This window comes from Eptatretus burgeri, chromosome 12, assembly GCF_056783735.1.
Source record: "Eptatretus burgeri isolate ZD-2024b chromosome 12, Ebu_testis_v1, whole genome shotgun sequence".
Taxonomy (NCBI): Eukaryota; Metazoa; Chordata; class Myxini; order Myxiniformes; family Myxinidae; genus Eptatretus; species Eptatretus burgeri.
Genome location: NC_140972.1, coordinates 36,545,872 through 36,570,702, shown reverse-complemented (window position 1 = coordinate 36,570,702; position 24,831 = coordinate 36,545,872). Strand labels below are relative to the sequence as shown.

Sequence of the window (24,831 nt, the reverse complement as noted above, 5' to 3'; positions counted from 1 at the left end):
AATGAGGCAGAGCATTGAGATCAGGTAAGAGTACAGCTCCAGACAAGAATGCTTAACCACGGGGCTGTCATTAAACTTCCGAGAGCACAACGATGCAAGACCAACTCTGGCGAGATGCTCTGCCAACTGTACCGACAGTCATAGATTCGTTGGCATAATGACGGGTTATAATAACTGCTTGGAGGATGACGACGATTCCAATATGTATGCATACAGGGTGCAAGGCAGTTGATGGGGTGGGGTATTGCTTATATTATACATACAAAAGACAGAGGAGCAGGCAAGAAACTTTACTGCTGTTGCATATGTCATAAAAAGAAAGCTCCTGTCAACCAATCAGTGCACTTAGCAACTGAACTTCCCCATTCACCAAACTACCTTCCTCCCCAAATGATGTTAGACAAACGTGGTTTCGAGTTATATAATGTCACCTGTCAAATGCTGCAATGTCATTTTGTATCGGTAGTAAGAATACAGAGCATGCATTTTGATAGAGTAGCTAAGTGCTTGTTGATTTCTCCACTAACTGGTGTGGGTTTGATTTCCATTGACTCATTACCATCCCACAATTAGCAAGTGTGGCGAATATACCCAACACCCCTCAACATGATTTGAGGGAGGTCTTCATCCTGCAGTGGACTGAATTTAGCTGGTTTACCTGTGTTAACATAAGTATAAGTATATCATTTTCACATACTCTTCAAAATCTTATTTAATTTTGAGAGGAAACTTTTGGGGGTCTAAACAGCAAACAGACTGCATGAGAAAATTAAGTTTTATACTTGTACTTCTCGAGCTCTGGGCTTGCATCACTGTTCATCACAACTGCTGGGAGATTAAAAAGTCACATCATGACCATTACTATATGTTCCATGTCCATTTGAATGTGTCTCCATGTGTGTGCATCCATTTCAGTGCCCATCCGAGTTTGTCTATGTTCAGTGTGCGCAGAATCTGCCATGCCGTGGTGTCCATGCGCTGGTTCGAAACAGTTGTCTTGTCCGTCATCGCTCTCAGCAGCCTTGCCCTTGCAGCTGAGGACCCAGTCAGCTCCAAGTCCACTCGAAACCTGGTCTTTCACTCTTCATTTATCACTCGTTTATGTACACTATTCATTCATTTATCATTCATTCATTCATTCTAATTTACCTCATTCGTTGTTCACAATTCTTTCCTCACAAGGTAAATGTTTTATGTTTTTGCACTGGCTTTGCCGTGGGTAGAGAGGGATTTTCTTCTTTAACCTGATTTGTTAATGGCATCTCATGAGTCATGTCATTCATATATGAAGGGGAAAAAAATGCCATTCCATAAACCTGGTGCTACATACCACCCAGCAGTCAGCTCATCCTTTTATCAATAAAAACAAAGGTTTGTGAACGGATGCTTTAATTTTCTGGTGATATTTCCATATATATGCCGTGGTTTAACGTTTAGGTTTAATTATTGGTGCATAGCAATGGCTTTTTGAGCTTCATTTTTCAAAATAATGATTTACCTTTGCATATATGGAACCCATGCACCACACTTGTACTAGCGGTTTAACATATGTGTAACCGAATGACCATTACTATTTGTTTCTCGTTGTTTTGTTTCACGTTTCGTTTAACTCCCACATAGTACACTATACCTTCTTTTCCATGACAACAAGCTTTAATTATACTGTACATGCTGTATTTTTCAGAGGTGGAAATTGTGCACATGGAATTATACGAACATAACTTATTATCAATACTTTGTCACATTTCCATATACTGTATATCTTATTTTCTTCATTGTATCTTCCTCATCTTAATCGTTTCTATGTGTATATTTTACTTGTAGGTAATGCACGAATGAGTTCAAAAGAGTCACTGATTTCCTGTCTCCAGAAGCGGTTTATTTAAGTGAACATACAGCGCAGTCATTAAAGTTTAATATAATTGCAGTTAGCAATGCTTATTCATAGTTACCGGCACATGACTACCAGGATATGTTTAGTTTGACTAGAAAGAGAGAAAGATGAATCTGATGTTTGTTCCTGTCTCTTCCAGGTTCTTCGTTACTTTGATTACGTCTTTACAGCTGTTTTCACTTTTGAATTGATTGTCAAGGTAAAGATTATGAGTTGTGAATATGATTTGCCATTGCATTATTAACGTTGGTGAAGCATGTTTCTGTTATTGGGCTCTATATTGTTCATATTTTGTTGTATTGTTGGTGGTTGTGTATTATGAGCCAATATGGTGTACAATTGTAGTTGAAAATGTGTGGTTTGTTACGAATATATTTTTTGCTGTGACTGTCCTTTTGGGACTAAAGATGACCGCACTTTTTAAATTGATGTCCCCATCCAGATGGTGGACCAAGGCCTGTTGTGTCATCGTGGGGCATATTTCCGAGATCTCTGGAACATCCTCGACTTTGTGGTTGTTATGGCAGCTCTTGTGGCATTTTCTTTCTCGTAAGTACTCCACATCACTCTTGACCGCATAACTTCTGATGCTCAATATATTTTGTGCCTCAGAATGGGTTCTTTTTTCACCATGAGAAATCACTTACGTAGGATGTGTGGGAAGGAAATACAAATACAGACTTGTCCTAAGATAGTTTATATTACTTGTAAAAAACCAACTTTTAAAGAAAGAGTTTAAACGTTTTATCAAAGCTGTTAATAAGAATGGCGAATTGTAATGGTGCCTTGTCCTGTTTAGACATTTAATTATTAGCTGAATAACTGAGACCTAAAGAGTTGTTCTCTCAGTGTCTCTTTATGGAGCTCATGCCCTCAACGAGGCCATTTGGTCTTTTGCATTTATTTTGGAGACTCATCCACAACTTGTTAAATGAAACTTTATTCAAGATGTCTGCCCAAAATCAGGATGTAAGAGTACCATGATTGCAGTCTTTTATTGTCATGTATCATGCCCACTGGGATAAAACCAGACGACCAGCAAACAGCTTTTTTAAGTGCAACATATTTTCTTGACAGCCCAGTGTGTGCAAAGTATTCTTAATGTAATCTGAGAGTTACTAAACCATCAATGAATGCATAGTGGATAGGGATTTGACCCACTTGTTGCATTATTCCTAAGGTCCAATTGTACTGCTGCTGTGGTGCCCCTGTACATTAGGGAAGTAATTTGGAATTTGTTTGAGGTAGCGATAACAAATCACCAATTATTCGTTGAAGGAGACTGTGGGATCTTTCATATCAACCAACTAAGACAGGAAGATGAGTCATCAACTTGTCATCCACCTGTTGGATTGATGCAACACCCTGCCTGTGAAGCACCAATCCTTCAGTTTGTAGTCAGACCAAGAGTCAAAACCAAACTGCTCAATGACAAACACACACCATCTCTACTCTAACCTGACAGACAGGCACTAAACGGTAAAGGGGAATCTTTCCGTTAAAGATTGAGAAACACAGAAGAGGTCTTGACATTATTTTATATGCTCAGCCAGATTGCATAAATATTTTAAAGGTCAACCAATGAGGCAGATGTGTTTCACTCAGAGGGTGTTTAATGCATGGAATGGTCTCCTTGGAAAGGTGGTGGCAGCAGAGACAGTGGTTGGTTTTAAACTGGAATTGATAAGTGCCGAGAAGGAGTGGGGATAGAGGGGTATATGAGTGTTGGCAGGATTGCACAGACTTGATGGGCCTCAGTGTGACCACTCCTTGGCTTTTTTCACAAGATATTGGCTATTCGTTGTTTACCTTGGTTTCTTGGTTTTCTATTGGTTTTCTTGGCGGAAAGGTTTTCTATTATCATCGCTTTTCCGAAACCTTGTGAATTTTTGGCTTTTTTTCATTGGCTCACCTTGGCATTTATGAAAATGAGAAGTGGTCACACTGATGGGCCTAATGGCCTCCTGCTGCATTGAGGTTCCTTGTGATTCCCTGTGAACCATGAAATGGACAAGTGTCACCTATAGGCTGAGCTGGTTAGTTCCTTTCCCATAAGTCATTAGTTGGATAGCTGTGTATTCGTCCAGTAATCCTTTAATAGCAATATGTTTTAAAACAACAGGAAATTTGTCAAAGTGTAAGAGGTCACACAACAGATGACTGATGAGCCAAAAGTACTTCTCATCTCACAAAACATTGGACACAAGGATATACACATCCCAACACCACCACAATGAGTCAAACAGATACGTCAAATATGACACTCTCATGGCACTCGCCATCTGATGTGTAAACTCATGTACTGTATTGTGTTGCATTCACAGTGGACAAAACGGGGGCATTGAAACCATCAAGTCATTGCGCGTTCTTCGAGTCCTTAGACCTCTGAAGACGATCAAGCGATTGCCCAAGCTGAAGGTTACTCATTTTTTTTCTTGTTTTTCTATTAAACTTAGGGTCATGAAAGACCTTTAAAATTATATGGATGATATGAGCAAAGATGTGTGTGTGTGTGTGTGTGTGTGTGTGTGTATGTATGTGTGTGTGTGTGTGTGTGTGTGTGTGTGTGTGTGTGTGTGTGTGTGTGTGTGTGTGTGTGTGTGTGTGTGTGTGTGTGTGTGTGTGTGTGTGCGTGCGCACGCTACCCTTATCTTTCTCTCATCCATCTGGCAATTTGTCAATCTATGTTACCTTTCTCATTCACCTTGTCCATGAGTCTTGACCCCTGTGTTATAAAAGTAACTTTGGACTTGTTAAATTGTGCCTTCATAATGCTGTTTTCACATCATTACTCAATGGTGTAATAGTTAGAGTGTCTGAGTGTCTGAGAGGTCAGGGGTTCAAATCCTGGCTGTCATACCACAGACTTTTTAAAAAATGGTACTCACCATTTTGTTGCTTGATGTTCAGCATTTAAAAGGTTAAGAGCACAGACAATCCCCATAGGCTGGCATCCATGGGGAGGAGGAATTTCTTCCTTCGGAAAGCTCAGTGGCTGTGTTTTTCTCATCTAAAAGTCTCAAATGTTATGTCATGTATGTTTGCCTGCATGTGCATGTGAATGTGTGGCAGCTCCACTTCGAGCCTTAGATCTTGTAAAAACTAAAAATACAACAAATTATAAAAACATTGAACTTTACAAGCTGCTCATCAGAAATTGGCTGATGAAGAAACAGTGCAGATGCTAACTATTCCTCATTTTCCACCACCAGACTGGTTTGCATTTGGGCTGGTTAATCACTGAACCACAGTCACAAGTTATGTCATGTCTTAACTCCAGATAAAATGTCCAAAACTTCATTCATATCATCATAATTTTCACGATAAAATCAAAAGCATGGCAAACTGTCATGGATGCTGTAGATTCTAGATCATTGTCTAATAACCATAAAGGATATTGATGACTTTAATTCATAATATCCTTCCATTGCAGGCGGTGTTTGACTGCGTGGTGAACTCCCTACGAAATGTGGTCAATATCTTGGTGGTTTACTTCTTGTTTATGTTATTGTTTGCTGTCATGGCTGTTCAGCTCTTCAAAGGACGATTTTACTACTGCTCGGACATGTCCAAGAAAACAGCAGTTGAATGCGGGTACCATGTGCGATGAACACCAGCTTTTAATCAACCTAGTTCCTTCCCAATCCACTTAATGGTGTCACGTGACATCATCAGAAACTGTTGTGTGCTGAAGAAATTTTTACTAAGACATTCACTGTTTCATATCAAAAGGTGTAATCAGTGTGTTTTTATTTCTCATCCCTTTTTTCGTTAACTTACTTACAGTAGAATCTGGATAATAAGAATATGCGTGAATATAAGCGCATATGAAAAATAAGCGTGCACAGACCTTCCTATTTTATTTCTGCATTGACAATAAGTGCATATTAAAATTTCATAGTCCTGAAAACTAAAAATATTATCAACTCAAACTTGACAGTATTTCCTGTTTTCTTGGAACATAAACTTTAAGTCCGAATTTCTTACACGTCTGAAACTGGTACTTACAAGAGTTGTATATTCAAAGCAATATTTTTTATTTTATTGTAATCAAGGGTTGTAAGAGGCTGTTTTATGACCCTTTATGATAAAGAATCGTAAAAAAAACATTTTCCATCACGATCAAAATGGACATGCCGGTGAAGTGTTGATCATACATACACCCGTGAAAAGAAGATTGAGATCATCGCGTTTTACAACTCTTGTAAGAACCAGTATCAGATGTGTAATAAATTCGGACTTAACATGACGACTTTGATGCGAATGGTGAAGAATGAGGCAATACTTGTTCAGAGTGAGAAAGATTCGAAGAAGATAGGGAGTGGAAGACGGGCCTTTTACCCGAACATGGAAAACGAACTTGTCGCGGAGTTTAAAACAGATACGGTATGTGCTCAAGGATTGAAATTGTATTTAGTATTTGTTTCTGAGGTACGGATGATTAAAATTGTGATGATGTAAAAACTGACATCTATGTAGCCAATCTGAAGAACATTTACCATTATAAGGGCAGGTCGTGGATATTTGAATACGTATAAGTACATATGGAAAATATGCGCACATCTGTTCCACGAAATCTAAAAATAAGCGCGTTGCTTATTATCCAGATTCCACTGTACAGTCAACCCCCGCTTCATCGCGGTTCACCTATCGCGCCCCCGATTCATCGCGGGTTTTCCCTTGGAACGTAACTAATTTTTTCTGCGGATTCCCCCGGTACATCGCGGTAATAATATATAAAATATAAATTATTTAAGCAATAAATTATAACGCGTGGCACTCGAAAGTATCTTCATAATAAAACAAAAAAAAAATTTGTTTGTTTGTCGACACAACGCACGAGACAAAGACAGAGAGCGCGCTATTCATTTCTCCTTGGTGTTGATTGGCTGCTGCCCACGAGGCGCACTCTCGCTGTCTTGAGTGTTTCGCTTGTAAACGACACAGATATTTTCTACGTTTTTTTCTCCAAGCCCTACTATGCCACCCAAAGGAAAAACGTTTGCCGCGGTTGGGCGCCATTACGGTTTGAATGAATCGACCATACGCTACATCAATAAGGACGAAGCCAACATCAGCGCTTTACATTCGCAACGTGCTGCAGCACCTCGTGGAGGCCATGGATTCCGACGACAATTTTTCTCTGAGGGCGTATTGGCGTGATTTCACGATAGCAACGTGTCTCCAAATAATTCAGAAGGCTCTACAAGAAATGAAAAAAGAAACCTTAAACGCCTGTTGGAAGAAGCTGTGGCCAGAATGCGTCCACGAACACAAGGCCTTTTCTCCAGACGAAATTCACCATTCGGCAATCGATAAGGCGGTCAAGCTGGGGAAGATTCTAGGAGGAGAATTCAACGACATGACGCACGATGAAGTGAATGACCTCATCGAAACCAACTCTGACCCATTAACGGACGAGGATTTGGCTGAGCTTACGAAGTCTGTATGCGAGGAGGAGGAACAATCTGATCCATCGCAGGAGCACGACGACGAAGGCCTCTCACTTGAACGCTTAGCAACAATGGCAAAAACGGCCAAAGAATTGCAGGGGATGGCTGAAGCATGGGATCCCTCTATGGTTCGGGCGTTGCAATTCAAGAACGCTATTGATGGCGCAATGGAAACCTATAAATCTCTCCTCACCACCATGAAGAAACAACGCCAGCAACTGCCCATCACAATGTTTTTGAAACGTTACTGAGTTCACAGTAAGCAGTTTATGCTTCAAATGTTTTCTTTATGTGTTTAATTGAGATTAAAATGTGTTTAAAATGTGTTTTGTGGAGGCGTCCATTCATCGCGGATTTTCACTTACCGCGGGAGGGTTTGGAACGTAACCCCCGCGAGAAACGGGGGATTACTGTATTTAATTTAATCTCTGGGAAAGGAAATTTGTTAATGTAATGGCGCACAATCGGTTACTCTTTTTGAGAGATGGGACAGCTGGCTTTATAGCCATATTCAAAATATGGTGTGCTCTGAGATGCATTACTGAGATTACTTATCAGTTCATGTTCGTGCATTTATTTTGCCCTCGCCACAATTACTGCTATTTCATACAGTTCTAACACTTATGCAATATGTGTATGCCTGGTGTTGACTTAATGGTTAGGGTGGTGGGCTTGGGATCCTAGGGTCCTGAGTTCAAGCTCTGTTTGCTACTGAATTAACACCAGGTGGTCTTGACTCAGCCTGTCATTCTTCTGAGGTTGGTGAAATGTGCACCAGTGTACTGGTAATAGGGGCACTGTGGCACATCAGTGGCATAACTGCATCCCGAATCAATGATGTAACTAGAAGCTACAAGGCTGCACATGAGAGTGTGTCAATGTACACAATGCCTTGTTTACATACATCCTTTGTAGGTGAGCATGATGTCCATCGTAATCAAGATTAATTCCGTTTAAATTGCCACATCCTGTGGATTCGGTTGTCACATTTTTCCTCTCTGCCATTTATAATTTAATTTTCATTTTATCGTTTCCCACATTTCTCTGGCACCCTGATGACAAGAATACAATGGCCAGCAGTGCGATGGAGGATGTGAGGTGTGGAGACTCGAGGAAAATTGTATTTTTTCCAAAGCAAGTGCCCAGATAAATAATTTTTTTCGATTGAGAAATACAGAACAGAATATCTCTTTCGAGATGGAATTTCGTTTTTTTTGGAAACAGGAAAAAACCCCACTTTTTTTAAACAGAAAATCATTGGTTCAACGACTCACACATATATTTATCCATCCATCCATTGGGACCACACTCTGTACAGAGCATTTGTGCTGCCTAAGCAGTCTCCTTGGCTATTGGGCACAATCCTGGACATGTCACCACTCTGACACAGGATACCAGCAAGCTGGCACTCATTTTGCCAACCTCAGAAGGATGACAGGCAGAGTCAACCCCGCCTGGTGTTAATTCAACTGTAAGCAATCCTTCAAGAAACACCCACATCTGTATAAAACAATAGTAATAAATAAGATCCTGATCCCAAATGGCCATAATGCTGTGAGTGTCTGTGCGATGTTTTTGAGTAATTGTGATGTACTATATACAATGGAATGGTGCAATATACTGCTGTGTTGTAAGTTGCATTCATTTTGTGGAGCAATATTTTTTTATGTAATGTATTGTGGCAGAGGTTCGTTCTTGGATTATGCACATCAAGAAGTCAAGGTACATCCGAGAGAGTGGTTGCGCTGGGATTTTCACTACGACAATGTCCTGTGGGCTCTGCTAACCCTGTTCACTGTCTCTACTGGTGAAGGATGGCCTGAGTAAGCACCTCATACCAAATGTCCTTTTACTTTTGTGAAATAGAGTTCAAGATAATATCACCCTGTAACCTATTTGGTAGTGGAAGTGATTGAGGTAAATGGAGAGGAAGCAAAACATTTTATCTATGAAGCAAATTTGTTGAGAGTAACTTTGTATCTGAACTCAGTGTGTTGCAGCATTCGGTGAATTCAGTCCAGGAAGAGGGCCAAGGACCGAGTCCCGGTGCCCGGCTCCCCACTGCACTATTCTACGTCATCTACTTCATCCTGTTCCCTTTCTTTTTCGTTAACATATTTGTGGCTCTCATCATTGTTACCTTCCAAGAGCAAGGCGACCGTGCAATTGTTGGTTGCTCACTCGAAAAGAATGAGGTGTGTTTGCCTTTTGATTCTCAAGCCATCGTTGTACTGCAATGTCATTCAGTGCTTGTTAGACTCCCCGTGACAGATCACCATATATTCCCATATATTCTGTAACCTCAATTAAAAAGGAACAACTTTACTATTTTGGACAGTAAGGGACATCAACTATACACTATCTTATTGAATACCTAATTGAGGTTATTATTCTTCATGTTAGATTAGAAAGCTATTGTTTTGCAAGTCAAGAATTAAGAATCTCATAATTTGCCTCATGCCATGCAAATGTTACGATAAGTGCTGCTTTACTTCAAACTTATAAACACCACTATATTTAAGCATTTAAACAATTTTTAGATTGTATAAGTTCTCTATCTAATGTTATGTCAATACACAATACAAAAGTTGTACTGTAAGCTCGAAACCTTCACAAGGTTTATATCATGAAACACACGGAGATTAATCCCACAAAGCCTGCACAGACTTCCACAAGAAATTCTCAGTCTTCTGCAAGAGTGGCCGGGAAAATACAGTCTTAAAATCTAAGCTTCTCATTTTGATCACTGATTATGATGACATAAAAATAAGAGTCAATAAACAAAAGTTATGTTAAAGCACTCAAAATTTGATCAGTCAACACAAATCATACATGTAATTGTTTTGGCTATAACAGAGTATGCCTTGGTCAAAGGGCATGTTTATATTGTGCTCAAACGGTCAATAGTTCCTGCTGACTAGGCCACTCATGAGCAAGAGAATCTGATGCATATGTGCATATGATGCAGTAGTGTGCGTCTTCGATCTCCTAAATCCTCGGCTGTAAGAAGTTGTTGAAAGTGGTGGTGCTCAGAGGGGGCTGTGAGCTTTATGAGCACGCAATTCAAAGTCGTGTATAAGTTTTTCATTGGAGGTTGTATTGAAATATCTCTCACCTCCGTCAAGCCACAGCTGTGCGTCATTAGACCAGAATGGCGGCAGTTTTATTGAAACTGCTGCTACCGATGATGCTGGTTGAGTGACCGAGAAGAGCACGGCTGATTGCTTATTCTTGGCAACTGGTTACATGCTTGTAACTCCTTGTTCATCCATTTGGATCATGTCAAGGTCACCAATTTAGCGTGGAAGAATAGACCTCCGAGAAGTTTGGATTCTGAGTCAATTTTCTTTTTTCAACCCCCCACCATCATACCTTCTCATCCTTCTTCCAGCTCACTCGGTCCTGGAAATCCCCCTATAAACCAGAGCTCAAGCATATTTACATATTATAAAATCAAAGGCAAAATTATGCCACTACACTTTCTTGCTTAAAGCTCAGCATTTAAAAGGACACAGCACAGACAAACCCCAATGGTTGGCATCAATGTGGAGGAAGAAATTCCTCCTCGGTTGCCCTGCTGAGTGAGGAGAGAAAAGAAACATCACAAAAATATGTCATCGTTGGTACCCATAGTGCTCTGTGAAGTGATTACTTACCCCAAACTCAGGAACTGTGTTTTTCAGAAGTCAATTCCAGTGTTGTCTCATGAATTTGTCTTTGTGTGCGCACAAATTGTGTTTGAACTCTTCCATGAACCTTAGATGCTATTAAAAATAAATAATTAAATATATATTCAATGATGTAACTGCTAAGTACCAATCTAGGTTAGAAATTGTTTATTTTGGTCACAAATATGGTGAAAAGGCCAAGGAAAATGCATTTATTGTGATTTTGAGTGAGGTTGTTTTTTTTATTGATGCACAATCACTATTGTAAGCAGAACTCGTCATCCTCTGCCCCTTCCCCCTTCTTCACCCTCCTCCATTAGCGTGCATGTTTGGACTTTGCTGTGGGTGCACGCCCTGTTTCCAGACACATGCCCCCCACTCACAGTGGCATTCGCCGTCAGATATGGCTCTTCGTGGCTTCTAGACATTTTGAGAACTCTGTCCTTGGCCTGATCGCCCTCAACACGGTTGCTCTCATGATGAAGGTGCTGCTATTTTCATCAGCCTCAGTTCTGTTTCCTCCTTTGCTTACTTATGAGATACCTACAGGTCTGTGCTAATTTTCATTTCTTGTTCATGAGAACTCATGAGCACTCCACACTGATTCCATTAGATATAGGGATCTTGTGCTTCAAGCGTGTGGAGATATCTTTGGAAACCACTACAACGGATAGCACAAGATGTATTTGGAAAGCAAAAGAGGACTTGTGGCCCACTAAAATGAAAATTTATCTTTTTGTCATCTTGTTCTCATCCTTATGTCCAGTTTGAAGGAGCTCCTGATGCCTACAACAACCTTCTCCGAATTCTCAATATGGTTTTCACAGGAATTTTCACCATAGAAGCTGTACTCAAAGTGATCGCATATGGCATATCGGTCAGTTTTCTTTCTTTTTCGCCATCTCTTACTACCTCTTTAAATAAAACATTCCTGTTTGCAAATCTGCATGTCCATCACTGTTTACTTATCTACATATTACTAAAACTCTCATCTTGTATGTATGTATGTATGTATGTATGTATGTATGTATGTATGTATGTTCCCGAAATGCAGCCAAAACAGTACACGATAGCGCAAAAATTTTAGTGCCGCCTTCCTTACCATTCTCCTGCGGTGTGCAGTATCAACTTTCATTCAAATCGGGCAATGAAAATTAAAAAAAAAATCAATTCCCGATTCAGTCAAGTACTCTTCGGGAGTATTGGTGTGGGGCCGGGTGTCGGTGGCGAGCACGACTGCTAGGTGGAGTAGTAGAGTCGGCTCCACCGAACACACCGGAATTTATAGGTCATAACTCTGGAGCCGACGGGTCACTCAAAGGACCATGGTCACCAATACTTCGACGGCGTGGGGTAGGGTTAATTGCCTAATTTCAATATACCTAAATACCCACGCAGTCCAACTACTGGGGAACCACACCCTCAGCCGAATCTGTCCGATCCAAGTCGCAGGTAACGACTCGGATCCGGCGTAACCGAGTGGAGTTACCAGAGCTGCGCCGGACCAAATGAACAATTTACCCTCGCTATCTCTCAATACACAGCATGCTAAGCCAATGAAAGAAATGACAGGAACGAGCTGGGACATTCAACAAGAGGGGATTTATTTACAATGGGGGGAAGGGAACACACAAAGAGCAGAGTTATCCGAATAAGAAATGTAATGTACAATGAGCAAAATAAAGCACTTACACAATTCTACTTGAAGACGGGCCCACACACAGACAGACACACAAAGAAATTGACCCCGTCGGGTCTTTATTGAAGGCTTCCAGCTCGAGGAAAGGTGAGCTGGAGACCAGAGCCTGTGCTTGGACCTGTCCACCTCGTGTGGTCTTCGAAGATCCGGCTCGGCGGGACTCGAACCCGCAACACGATTCCGCTCCAAGCACCAGGTACCGCGCTCTCCAACCGGCCATGCACCAATCGACCAAGACCAAGGAGAAGATCAGAGACGACGATGACCCCTGACCAGACGAACCAGCCAGCACCAAAACCCATGACCCCCAAGACGACGATGACCTACGCTCCCAGCCTGGCGTTCCTTTATATTCCTTTTTCCTCCGGGTTGAGAAAATCGCCGTCTGAGGCGATCTCCACCCTCATTGGACGGGGCGCCGTGGGAAAGTCGTTCTCTGTGGCCATCTCAACCCTCATTGGCCGACGTGTCATGGGAAAGTCGCCTTCTGTGGCCATCTCAACCCTCATTGGCCGACGTGTCATGGGAAAGTCGCCTTCTGTGGCCATCTCAACCCTTATTGGCCGACGTATCATGGGAAAGTCGCCTTCTGTGGCCATCTCAACCCTCATTGGCCGACGTGTCATGGGAAAGTCGCCTTCTGTGGCCATCTCAACCCTTATTGGTCGGCGTGTCGTGGGAAAGTCGCCTTCTGTGGCCATCCCAACCCTCATTGGCCGGCGTGTCGTGGGAAAGTCGCCTTCTGTGGCGTGATTGGACAAGGGGCACGCCCCTGCCTTCCTGGGCGGAGTTCCGGTCTGAAGCAATGGAAAGCTCTGCCCACGTACATGGCCGAACGCACGTAGGCAATGGGGTCGGTGTGCGAAGTGAAGTGAAGGAGTTTTGTTGTAAAAGAAACTCCGCAGCGCACACATGTAATTCCCGTTAGACACAGATAGGGGGACCTAACTATAAACACACACGAACCGCCGGTATAACTGTTCTATAAGGACCTGAATATTGAGTGCTCATGGCTGCCAGATTCGTAACAGTATTTGATCAATGTAAACAACCTCAGCGGTATAGGTCGCTGGAGCTATCTTTTTTTTTTCTTGAAATGATTTGTATTAAAATTTCAAACATTTAGTATCGACAAAGAATGATTTATTTTTAAGCATAAAATAAACATCGCCATTTTGATCTAATACTTCCGTGTTCATTAATAAATAAAATTGTGTCTGGGAGATTACGCACAATAATTTCTTCGACTTTCTTTTCTCCGTTTTTTTTTCACATTGACGCGCAATATCAAGATTCGTTCAAATCTGGCAATGAAAAAAATTATTCAAAAATCAATTCCCGATTCAGTCAAGTCCTCTTCGGGAGTATTTGATCAATGCAAACAACCTCAGCAGTATCGTTTTCTGGAGCTATCTTTTCTTTTATTTTGTTGATTTTTGAAATGATTGTTTTTTATCAACCGCTGTCACAACGGGAACCAAACGGGTTCACAGGTCATATAGTATATTACTAAAACTCTCATCTTGTATGTATGTATGTATGTATGTTCCTGAAATACAGCCAAAACAGTACACGATAACGCAAAGATTTTATGGCCACCTGACTCACCATTCTACTTTGGTGTGCAGTATCAAGTTTCGTTCAAATCGGGCAACAAAAAAAATTATTAAAAAATCAATTCCTGATTCAGTCAAGTACTCTTCGGGAGTATTTGATCAATGCAAACAACCTCAGCGGTATAGTTCGCTGGAGCTATCTTTTTTTAATGATTTTTTTTCATCAACCGCTGTCACAACGGGAGCCCAACGGTTTCACGGGTCGTCTAGTACCTTCCAATATTCCGAATATTTTATGATTGCTTTTACTTCTTTTTTTATGCTCAGATTTGTCTGCTTTATTCCTTGCTATCACCATCTTTATCAAGTTTTTTTTTTTTTTTACTTTTGCCTTTTAACTCCCACAGATGCATTCCCATCTCCCTGCAATATTTACCTGCTTTCCATCTTTCCTTTTCCCTTACACCTCACCCAGGGCTACCTGCGTGACTCTTGGAATGTTTTTGACCTTGTGACAGTGTTGGGCAGCCTTACAGATATCATCGCGATGGAGCTGAAGGTGAGGCTGTGGCTTTTGAAGCTCTTTCTTGAGTTGAACATGCCATTGCCTATTCATCCATCCATTGGGACCATTCTCTGTGCAGAGCATTGGTGCTGATTAAGCAGCCTCCTTGGCTATTGGGCACAATCCTGGACGGGTCGCCACTCCGACACAGGATACCAGCATGCTGGCACTCATTTTGCCGACCTCGGAAGGATGACAGGCCGAGTCAACCCCACCTGGTATTAAATCAACAGTCGAGGGGGATATGAACTCAGGACCCGAGGATCCCAACCAAGCCCACCACGCTAAAGAGGCTGTCACACCTTGAAGATTTAGCCAGCATATGCCGATTTATGAAAAAATTGTCTAAAACGCTGGCACACGTCAAATATGTTATGGGTACGTTTGTGTACGTTAGGTACACGCTGAAAAACACTACCATAGGTCGTATTACGCTGGTTTAAAACGTTGTACTTTTTGGTTGTCCAAAAAAATTTTCATGCTTGAATTTTACGACGTACTCGGCATTTGGCTCACACGTTCCGCTACGCTGACCATAGGTTGTAGGCATGTTATGCGATCGTTGACACACATTAATTGTATATTACTCAGAAGTTGAAACACGTAGAGGTCACATTCACGTACCCGAAACTTATTTCTAACCTATGAGTAACGTTTTGTAAGCACGCTACACGAACGTTGTTCACACTTCGCAACACGCTTCTTGAAAGTTCCTCATACGTCGAAACACATCAAAGTAATGTTTAGGGTACCTGTGACTTATTTATAACCTATGAATAACGTGCTTGGGAATTATTACGCTATGCATACGCTAGACTATCGTTGGGCATAGGTTGTGGACGACTAAAACACGATAAACAATCATTGGTATAACTTATCCACAAGTTATCGAAGCGTTCTGTGTTCATTACTAGTACATTATGCATTTGTCAAAGTCGTTTTTAATACTTTAAAAAGTAAAACAAAGAAATATTTCATCGTGGGAATGAGGAAAAAAAATTAGCCGAAAAGAACATCGAACAATGGTGCAAAGTCGTCTCCTATTCGTGGACGATAAGAGGATCCATCATCACCCACACCCTCCCCATCACGCTCACATACTACTACTGACATAGACATACTACTACTACCAATGCTACTACTACTACAACTACTACTACTATTACTACTGTCACGCACACCAACTACTACTAATAGTATTACTACGACTGATACTACTGGCATTGACATCTACTCAACATGGAGTCTGGAACAATGATGGGTTCCTCTTGTGAAGCCCATTTTTATATACCAATTCCCCTTAACGCTGCCAATACGCCATTACACGGTAGATGTAAGTTAGAAACATGTTCAGTAAGTGCTGTGGTCGTCCGGAAGACGTCAATCTAATTCATCTACATACGACAATGTGCGTTTGAGATACGTTACAAATAGGTTCATAGCATGTTACTTGAAGGTTAGAAGCAAGTTATACTTAGGTTCAAAGCATGCTACACATAGGTTAAACGCACGTTACTCATAGGTTCATAGCACGCTAGTCATTGGTTCAAGGCAAGTTACAAATAGGTTCAATGCACGTTACTCATAGGTTTCAAGCACGTTAAACATTGGTTCAGAGAACGCTACTCATAGGTTAAAAGGACGTTACCCATTGGTTGAAAATTAGGTTGCTTGTATGTTAAATATTACCTTGACGTGTTTCAACTTATGAGTAACCTACAAGTAATGTGTGTCCGTCGTGTGTAAACGATCGCGGAGCATGTCAGGAACATATGGCAATGCATGCGGAACGTGTTAGCCATACACCGAGTACGTCGTAAAATTTCCAGCATGCTTGAAATTTCACGACGTATTACACATACCACGTAACATGACAGCGTACTTCATTGTTTTCCAGCCTACTCTTAAGGTATACACAACTTACTTCTACCGTATTTGACATGCGCCTAGCGTTTTAGACACATTTTTCAAAGGCCGGCATACGCTGGCAAAATCGTCAAGGTGTGACTGCGATGTTGACACATAATTCGGTTATGATTTAAATCGGCGTCTGGCAGGTTCTTAACAGGCTACGCCACGAGTTCGCCGGTGATACGTTTAGCGTGCTATGCGCAAGTTAAACTATCGTTGGGCATAGGTTGTGAATGCCGACAACAGGCTAAGCATTCGTTGGTAAAAGTTATCAATAACACAACGAAACGTTCTGTGCCCGTTACTAATATGTTATGCATACGACCAACACGTTATGAATACACCCAAAACTTAAAAAAAACATCAAAATTTCAGCGTACGCCAACGTTTTACATACATTTTTATACGTTGCCATTGCTGGCTAAAACGTCAAGGTGTGACAGGGCCCTAACCTCAATGATGAAGAATGACTTGAAAAATTCTCGAATCCAGATCCGGATTCAGATCTTCACCAAAATGAAATCAATTAGTCCTTTTCACACATCAAACCTGTCCACAAAATTCCTGTGGAATTTGCCTATTATACACCTTAAATTACATCTACATTTGATTTCTCATTCATCGCTACTATTTTTACATTTTATTGCAAATTGGTCAATCAACATTACTGATTACTGAATTCATCATGACTAATATCTTGTTTCCAAAGGATCGACTTTGATTACTGTTTCAATGTTTTCTCTTGAAAGGATCTCTCTTTATACTCTTGAAAATGCATTATCCTTTTAACTACTTCCACCACTCTCAAGAGGCCCTTTTTCACTGTACTGTTCTGTTTGTGCTGTGCTGTACTGTGCTGTGTAAATTCACCTCATTTTTGTGTTTTATCATCATGGCTTTTCACTGCACCATATTCTGTTGGAAGAGTTCCATGCCATCATGAAAGCAAAGCTGTATCACGAGAGAGGGGGAGAGAGAGAGAGAGAGAGAGAGAGAGAGAGAGAGAGAGAGAGAGAGAGAGAGAGAGAGAGAGAGAGAGAGAGAGAGACTGAGAGAGAGAGAGGGACTGAGAGAGACTGAGAGAGACTGAGAGAGACTGAGAGAGACTGAGAGAGACTGAGAGAGACTGAGAGACACTGACTTTTGAAATCCTTTTATTATCACAAAATACAAAAAAATGATATCGTTACATCAATCATTGGTACATAAAAGCAACGAAACAAAGGAAGCTACAGAAAATTACTAAAATACAATTTAACAAATAGGAAAAAAAAAGAGGAAGAGGAGAGAGAGAAGAAAGAAGAGAGCATTAGCTTTGTACATTAACCCAGAGCACACTACAAAAGTATTATGAGTTGGTTCTCACGAACCTCACAGATTGCATCCTGACACCAAGTATTGGTGAACTCATCAAGCTTTTTAGCATCTTGGGAGAAAGAAAATTCAAGTTTTTTTTTTTTATTCTCGCTAACACAAGAGCATTAAAGAAAAACATTATGTCGCATTGCCCAATGGGTTTTCCATTTAATTTTTCTATCCTTGAGAGATGTATTGCCAGTTTGACAGTTGCTAAGAGAAATCTAAAAAGTATATTTTCCTGATTAGGTTTGGCATGAAAACCAAAAACAAAAGAACGCAAAGAAAACGCAACATTCATATTGTGTGATACAAAATTAAACCAATTAAATAGAGGAATCAATCTCACACAATTAATAAAGGCATGGAACACATCTTCCGAACATATACAAAACGGGCAACACGTAGATACAGGAGAAAATTTACTAATCAGCCTCTTGGAAGGGACTATCCAGTGGATCAACCTCCATTGGAGATCACCGGACCTTTTATTTATGAGATTGTTATACATAGAGTCCCATACAGGTTTCAGAGGGGGGTCCTGCAGGCATCAGTCTCTTCCACCGGGTTGCTCCATTTAAAGGTGTATGCCTTAGCAGTTGTTTCACACAAGACTTGTAAAGTTATTTGCTGTTCGTATTTTGAAAGGGTTTTAACCCCATTTTAATCGGGGGGGGGGGTAAGTTGTTTGGAATAGACTGTATACATAATTTGGGAAAAGCCCACTCATTAAACAGTGCATCATCTTCCTGGGTCCAAACTAATCCCAGTCAGAACCCCATTCGTGTGACCTCTCTCAAGATTTTTCCGACCACTCTTTTGGAGTGAGTTCCAGTTAGGTCAGCTATTTCCTGTGCAGATTTCCACCTCCAACCTGAAACATGCCGGAGGTGCCATAATTTTGTGATTCCAGCTGATATGAAATGTTGGCAGAAGTCCCGACTTCTGGGAATACTGGGGAAGAGAAGATTGTAGAACAAAGGTTCTTGAGTGAACATCTTCTTTCCATAGGTGTCCTGCTGGCTGCACACCGAAAGGCTCTGCCAGGCGTTCAATAGACTCTGATAAAAATCAGAGAGAGATGTTTCAACACACTGAAGCAGGACCAGAAAACATTCACGGCCATATCCGAGCCCACTCGCTTGCTGCAGAATGTGAGAAGCCAGGAGATGGTTTGGTAATTGCTCTTCAGATAGCAATTTTTTAACAGAGTATAGCCGAAAGACCATATCCAACTCCTAATGTCGACCATACCCTAGCCACCTTCGACCAATGGACGGCATATAATGGTTGGTCATAAGCAGTGATGGCCTCCCCAGAAGAAGTCCAACAGTTGCTTTTGTACTCTCTTTAACAAGCCTTCTGATGGTTGCAGGCAAATGAACCTGTGCCATAAAAAGGAGGCAACTAAATTGTTGATGTCCAGGACCTGGCTTCTTAAAAAGGAGAAAGGTGGGGCAGGGCTCTCTTCCAACTACTCAATCTTTTTTCCACCCGTTCAGCAGCACCATCCCAGTTTTTCTGGCTATGTTGTGGAGACCCCAGAAAAACCCCAGATATTTGACACCTTCATCCACCCATTTTAGCTTTTGAGGAAGATGTACCTGTGGGAATTGTGTCATTCCAGGGAATTGCTTTTCACACAGGGAACACATAGAGCTTTGCTTTTTTTCCAGTTGCACTTTAAAGATGAAGCAGAACAAAACAAGTTTAAACACTGACAAGAGCGGCAATGTCATTATCATCCTTAACAACCACCGAATTTGTCCTCCTTCCCTTCTCCCCCTCCACCCCCCAACCCCCAACCCCTGAAATGGAGGGGCCTTTCAAAGCCTGTCATCATGTTTGAGACATTTCCAATGGGAAGGGACATCAGTACGAATTCAGTACAAATGGGGGAGGGGGCAAAGAGGATGGGGGAGCGAGACGTGAGGATGGGGAGGAAAAGGTGCAGGGGGAGAGGTTAAAGCACTCTATCCACCTGTAAATCTCTCTCTCTCTCTCTTCTCTCTCTCTCTCTCTCTCTCTCTCTCTCTCTCTCTCTCTCTCTCTCTCTCTCTCTCTCTCTCTCACTCTCTCTCTCTCTTCTTGCCCAAGATTTTTGGCAAACATGATGACCAATTGGTCCATCAGCGAAGTGACGGATAGGCTCTGATAGTTTTACATAATACAAGTGACATCCATCTTGTGACAGGCCAGATAATTTTAATGTTTAACTCTCTGAAATACAAACTTTATCATTAGTGCTGGGATGGCACAGCACAGGAAGGATGGAATACTCTAAATCCTCATGTGTAAGGTATCTGTGTATAAGGTGCCTGGTTGATCTGTCACTCCAATAAAATTTAAAAAAATTGTGGTTCGTGAGAGAAATGAGAAAGGAAGCCATAAATAAATGTGTTTGATGTTTATTTCTCACTTTTTATGCATTCTTTCCTGAAATTTTGTCATCCTTAAAAGGGATTTTGGGGTTTACTTTTAATTCAAAAGCTAATAGACTCCTCATCGTTGGTGTCTTCATCGAAGACAGCTCAGAGTTCATCAGAGTCAGCATACGCAAGATCGTCTTTGTTGTCACTCCCCTCCTCAACCCGGTGGAAGAGACTGATGCCTGCCGGACCCCCCTCTGAACCTGTATGGGACTCTATGTATAACAAGCTCATAAGTAAAAGCTCCTACTCTGTCACTCAAGCATAGCTGCTTGACAGCCTCTCCTTCCAGACAGTATCATCACTGGTACAGTCAAGTGCTTAGAAATTAATACCCTCTGCCAACACCACATGTCAAGTGCTTGAGGAATGCCCTGGAGATTATCTTGTTTGGCAGCTCCCACCAGACTTGCAATATCCAGCCACAGATTGTTAGCAGAGTCCACCTTCTGCTGGTGCCCAACTTCGATGAACAACTTTTCTCCAGTCATCATCGATTCAGACTAGTACCTGCAAAGGCCATCCTTGAATAGCTTCGTAATGCCAATGTCTGGAGAACAGAGGTCATGCCACCAGGGGATCATGACAAAGTTGATGTTCATCTCTGCTTTCGCAGATTCCATTTTGCGGCACTGGAAGGCATCCGGCACCAGCATACTTCACCTCTTGGACAGCCTGCCATTCCTCTTTTCCCACATGGTATACAGCCAGTCTCACAGTAGATAATTGTCCATCCAACCTTTAGGATGGATGCCAACAACAACGCCAGAGGGGAAGCTCATCTTTGGAAGTGTCTTGCACTTAAACATGACATACAGCGAAAGCTTATTCTCGTCTGCAGTGAATATGAGCATGACAGTAAACCGGTTCTTTTCATGAGCCATGGTATGGTACAGATGTGAACAGACTTTCCACCCTTTGTGGTGACTGTGGTGCTATGAGGACGTCAAATGTCTGTGGTGTTTGGTCCGCATTTCCAATGCGGTTTTCATATGTTGTGCTCTCATCGAAGCCTGGTGATGTATCTCTGGAAGTGAGTCACCTTGTCTGCTGCCTCCTTTGGTAGACATTGGGCAAATATGAGTGCGTATCCTGAGAGACAGGTTATTGCATGCCATAAACCCTGACCAGTTCGTTCTCCCTTTGAAATCCTCGACACCAGCTATATTGGTGATGGATCTGGCCTTGAGATGACAACTGTTATGGAGATGCCATTATCATCTCTGCAAGCTTCTGCTTTATCCACTCCATCAGTTCCTCTTCTGTTTTTGGCCACTTGGCTGCCTTCCATCAGAGCACCTTCTTCCCTCTGTGGATGACATCTGGGCTTGGCTTGTCACTCCTCATTAAGATGTCCATGTATACTCATCTACAATAGACGTACGCAGACATAAGGTGCATCCTTTGCCTGTGTTTGAGGCACACTCTCTAATTTGCCCGAATATTATTGAAAAAAGGTGTGCTTTATATATGGCGATGTACAGTAAATACAAGGTGTTCCAAAAAGACCTGGACAACTTTGGTGTTAATATGTTTAGTACTGCAAATGACACAATGATACCCCTTGCTTTATATGATATAGAAACTTATAGAGTTTTCTTTATTTTCAGATTTGGTGGTTTAATACAAAAGAAAATGCCGACTCCACAGGAGAAAGCTCAGTGCGTCGAATGGTTCAGCACGACAAGATCCAACAAGCAGGTTCAGCGTAATTTCCTTACAATGTATGGAAGGAATCTGCCATCATGCACTCGTATCAGAGAGTGGTACAAGAGGTTTAAGGAAACTGGAAGTTGTCAGAAACAGAAAAGCATCGGTCGACCAAGCACAAGTGCAGCACACATTGAATCATTTCAACAAAGTCCCAGAAAATCAATTTGATATGCATCCAGAGAACTGGGACTACCAACCACCACTGTACACAAGATTTTGCATAAAAGACTGAAGATTTATATATACAAGGTGCAGATTCTGCAGGATCTCAAACCAAATGGCGGACCCAAATGCAAGGTGTTTGCTTTGGAAATGCTCGGTTGCATAGAGGATGACGAAGATTACCTGAAAAAGGTCATGTTCACAGATGAAACTTGTTTTCATGTATCGGGGAAGGTCCGCCGGCACAATGCAAGGATATGGGGCTCTGAAAACCCCCACGTGGTCATTGAACACATGGGACAGTCCAAAGGTCAATGTGTGGTGTGGCCTTCTCCATGACCACTTGGTGGGGTCCATTTTGCTTTGGGAGGATACATTGACCTCAATCATTTACATGAACATGTTGGAAAGATTCGTTTTCTCACAGATTGAAGACCTACAACCTGATATCATTTTTCAACAGGACGGCACTCCCTTCATTTGGCCTTAGTCGTTCGAGTCATCCTGAATGAAAAATTTTCATGTCGCTGCATTGGCCGAGACAGGCCAACCGCCTGACCCCCACGATCATCAGACATAACACCCCTTGATATTTTTTCCATGGGGATTTGTCAAAGATGTTGTCTACAACACCAAGATGGCAAACCTGCAGGATCTTCATTCTCAGATCACAGCTGCATGCACGTTGGTGGACGCAAACATGCTGAGAACTGAACATGGCAAGAACTCGTGTCCCACCTTTGTGTCCTGCGCGTGACAAACGGAGCTCACGTTAAAGTGTATTGATAGTGTACACAAAACTTTATGAGTTTCTGTTTCATACAAACCAAATTGTATCATTGTATCATTTGTGGTTCTAAATACAGTAGACTAGGCGTAAGTCGGCAGCGTGTAACTCGTCACTTCGCCTAAGTCGGCAGCGTCAAAAAGTCCTGAATTTATCTAATGTTAAATCGACTTACAGACTTTGAATAAAGTCTGTAAGTCGTCATCTCTAAGTCGTCACTTCGTCCAAGTCGTCAGATGTTGTCCGTTCCTGCGTAATGCAAACTCAAGTAAATTACCACGCCTAACTCGTCACACGGAACTGCTGCCTCGTGAGAAGCCGGATTTCATGGAATCGTGATGCGCGAGCTATTTATAACTGCGCTGCGTTCAGCTCGATCAGCGTGCCGTCCCACATGCATCTGAAGAGGTAGACAGGCTGAGCAATGCAGTCTCTGGCGAAGGAGTAAAGGATCGATCGAGCTTAGTGTTGAAGTCCCATCATGGTTTTATATTGGCTTGTTTTGTACATCACCACACTCACTATCAATTAGGTATTGAGTGGCAGTCATCACGATGACTGTGTGTCATGTAATTTGTCGATGGTATATGAGTTTTCATTCCATATGAAAACTCATTCTACATTCATTCCATTGAATGAATTCTAACAGCCATTCATTCCACATTTGTCGATGGTCATATACCATCACCGATGGTATATGAGTTGTCTTACAGTTGTTCATTATTTTCACTTTTCATAAAGTGATTCATGAATTCCATCTTTGCTTGATCACTTTCCAACTAACCAATGAACCCCCACCTATGCCCAGAGGATTGTGTTTCCCTTTTGGTACAATAGCCGGCTTAGAGATTGTTGCGCCCTCTCACACGTACGTGTCCAGGCCATGCGCAACTTCATCCTTCACCCCACAGTCATGAATGTTCGCATACGTGTAAGTCGTCAATTGTCTAAGTCGTCACTTTTTTCTTGGTCCCGATGGTGACGACTTACGCCTAGTCTACTGTATATTAACAACCAAAGATGTCCGGGTCTTTTTGGAACACGCTGTATAATGAGTCGCAGTGTAACTGCCCTGTAAAATATTCCTCTTTCCAAGCCCAGCATTGTGGGATCATATTGAGCACTATTCCAATCCCATTTAAATCTTATACATTATTCTCATTCTGTTGTTTTATTTCTTCTCCCTCCATTTCATAACAGGTGGATATTGTAAACTTGAGCTTCCTGCGACTCTTCCGGGCTACCCGACTTGTGAAGCTCCTACGTCGGGGTTACACAATCCGTGTCTTGCTTTGGACTTTTGTTCAGTCTTTAAAGGTGTGGGGTTGAACTGCCATACCTAGTGCACCACCTTTATATTTTATAAAATCATATAACTGCTCTCTCTAAACCTAAATATGATGGAAAATTCTCAACTAAACCTCGTTTTTATGCCTTAATATATTTATTACAATTATAGGTTTCATTAATCACATTTTGGAAACATATCAGTCTTTACTAGTACCACATCCTGAAATATGGCCTGAAGAACCATGTCTGTGTGTGCAGGCATTACCTTATGTGTGTCTCCTTATTGCGATGCTTTTCTTTATCTACGCCATAATTGGAATGCAGGTAAGATTTCCGTAATTATACCTC

At 41.6% G+C, this 24,831-nt stretch overlaps 1 protein-coding gene across 6 annotated transcripts in view; it reads left to right on the top strand.

Moving 5' to 3' along the window:
• LOC147015421 (voltage-dependent N-type calcium channel subunit alpha-1B-like) overlaps positions 1–24,831 on the top strand; it is a 293,408-nt gene that overhangs the window by 204,061 nt on the left and 64,516 nt on the right. For all 6 annotated transcript variants that reach the window (XM_085850152.1, XM_085850151.1, XM_085850153.1 and 3 more), the window contains 12 exons: positions 943–1,072; positions 2,034–2,093; positions 2,337–2,443; positions 4,219–4,312; positions 5,328–5,488; positions 9,033–9,170; positions 9,338–9,542; positions 11,336–11,500; positions 11,782–11,892; positions 14,746–14,829; positions 24,394–24,510; positions 24,742–24,807. In XM_085850152.1, the coding sequence (XP_085706278.1) occupies positions 943–1,072; positions 2,034–2,093; positions 2,337–2,443; positions 4,219–4,312; positions 5,328–5,488; positions 9,033–9,170; positions 9,338–9,542; positions 11,336–11,500; positions 11,782–11,892; positions 14,746–14,829; positions 24,394–24,510; positions 24,742–24,807 (1,438 nt within the window). The remainder of the gene's footprint in view (positions 1–942; positions 1,073–2,033; positions 2,094–2,336; positions 2,444–4,218; positions 4,313–5,327; positions 5,489–9,032; positions 9,171–9,337; positions 9,543–11,335; positions 11,501–11,781; positions 11,893–14,745; positions 14,830–24,393; positions 24,511–24,741; positions 24,808–24,831) is intronic.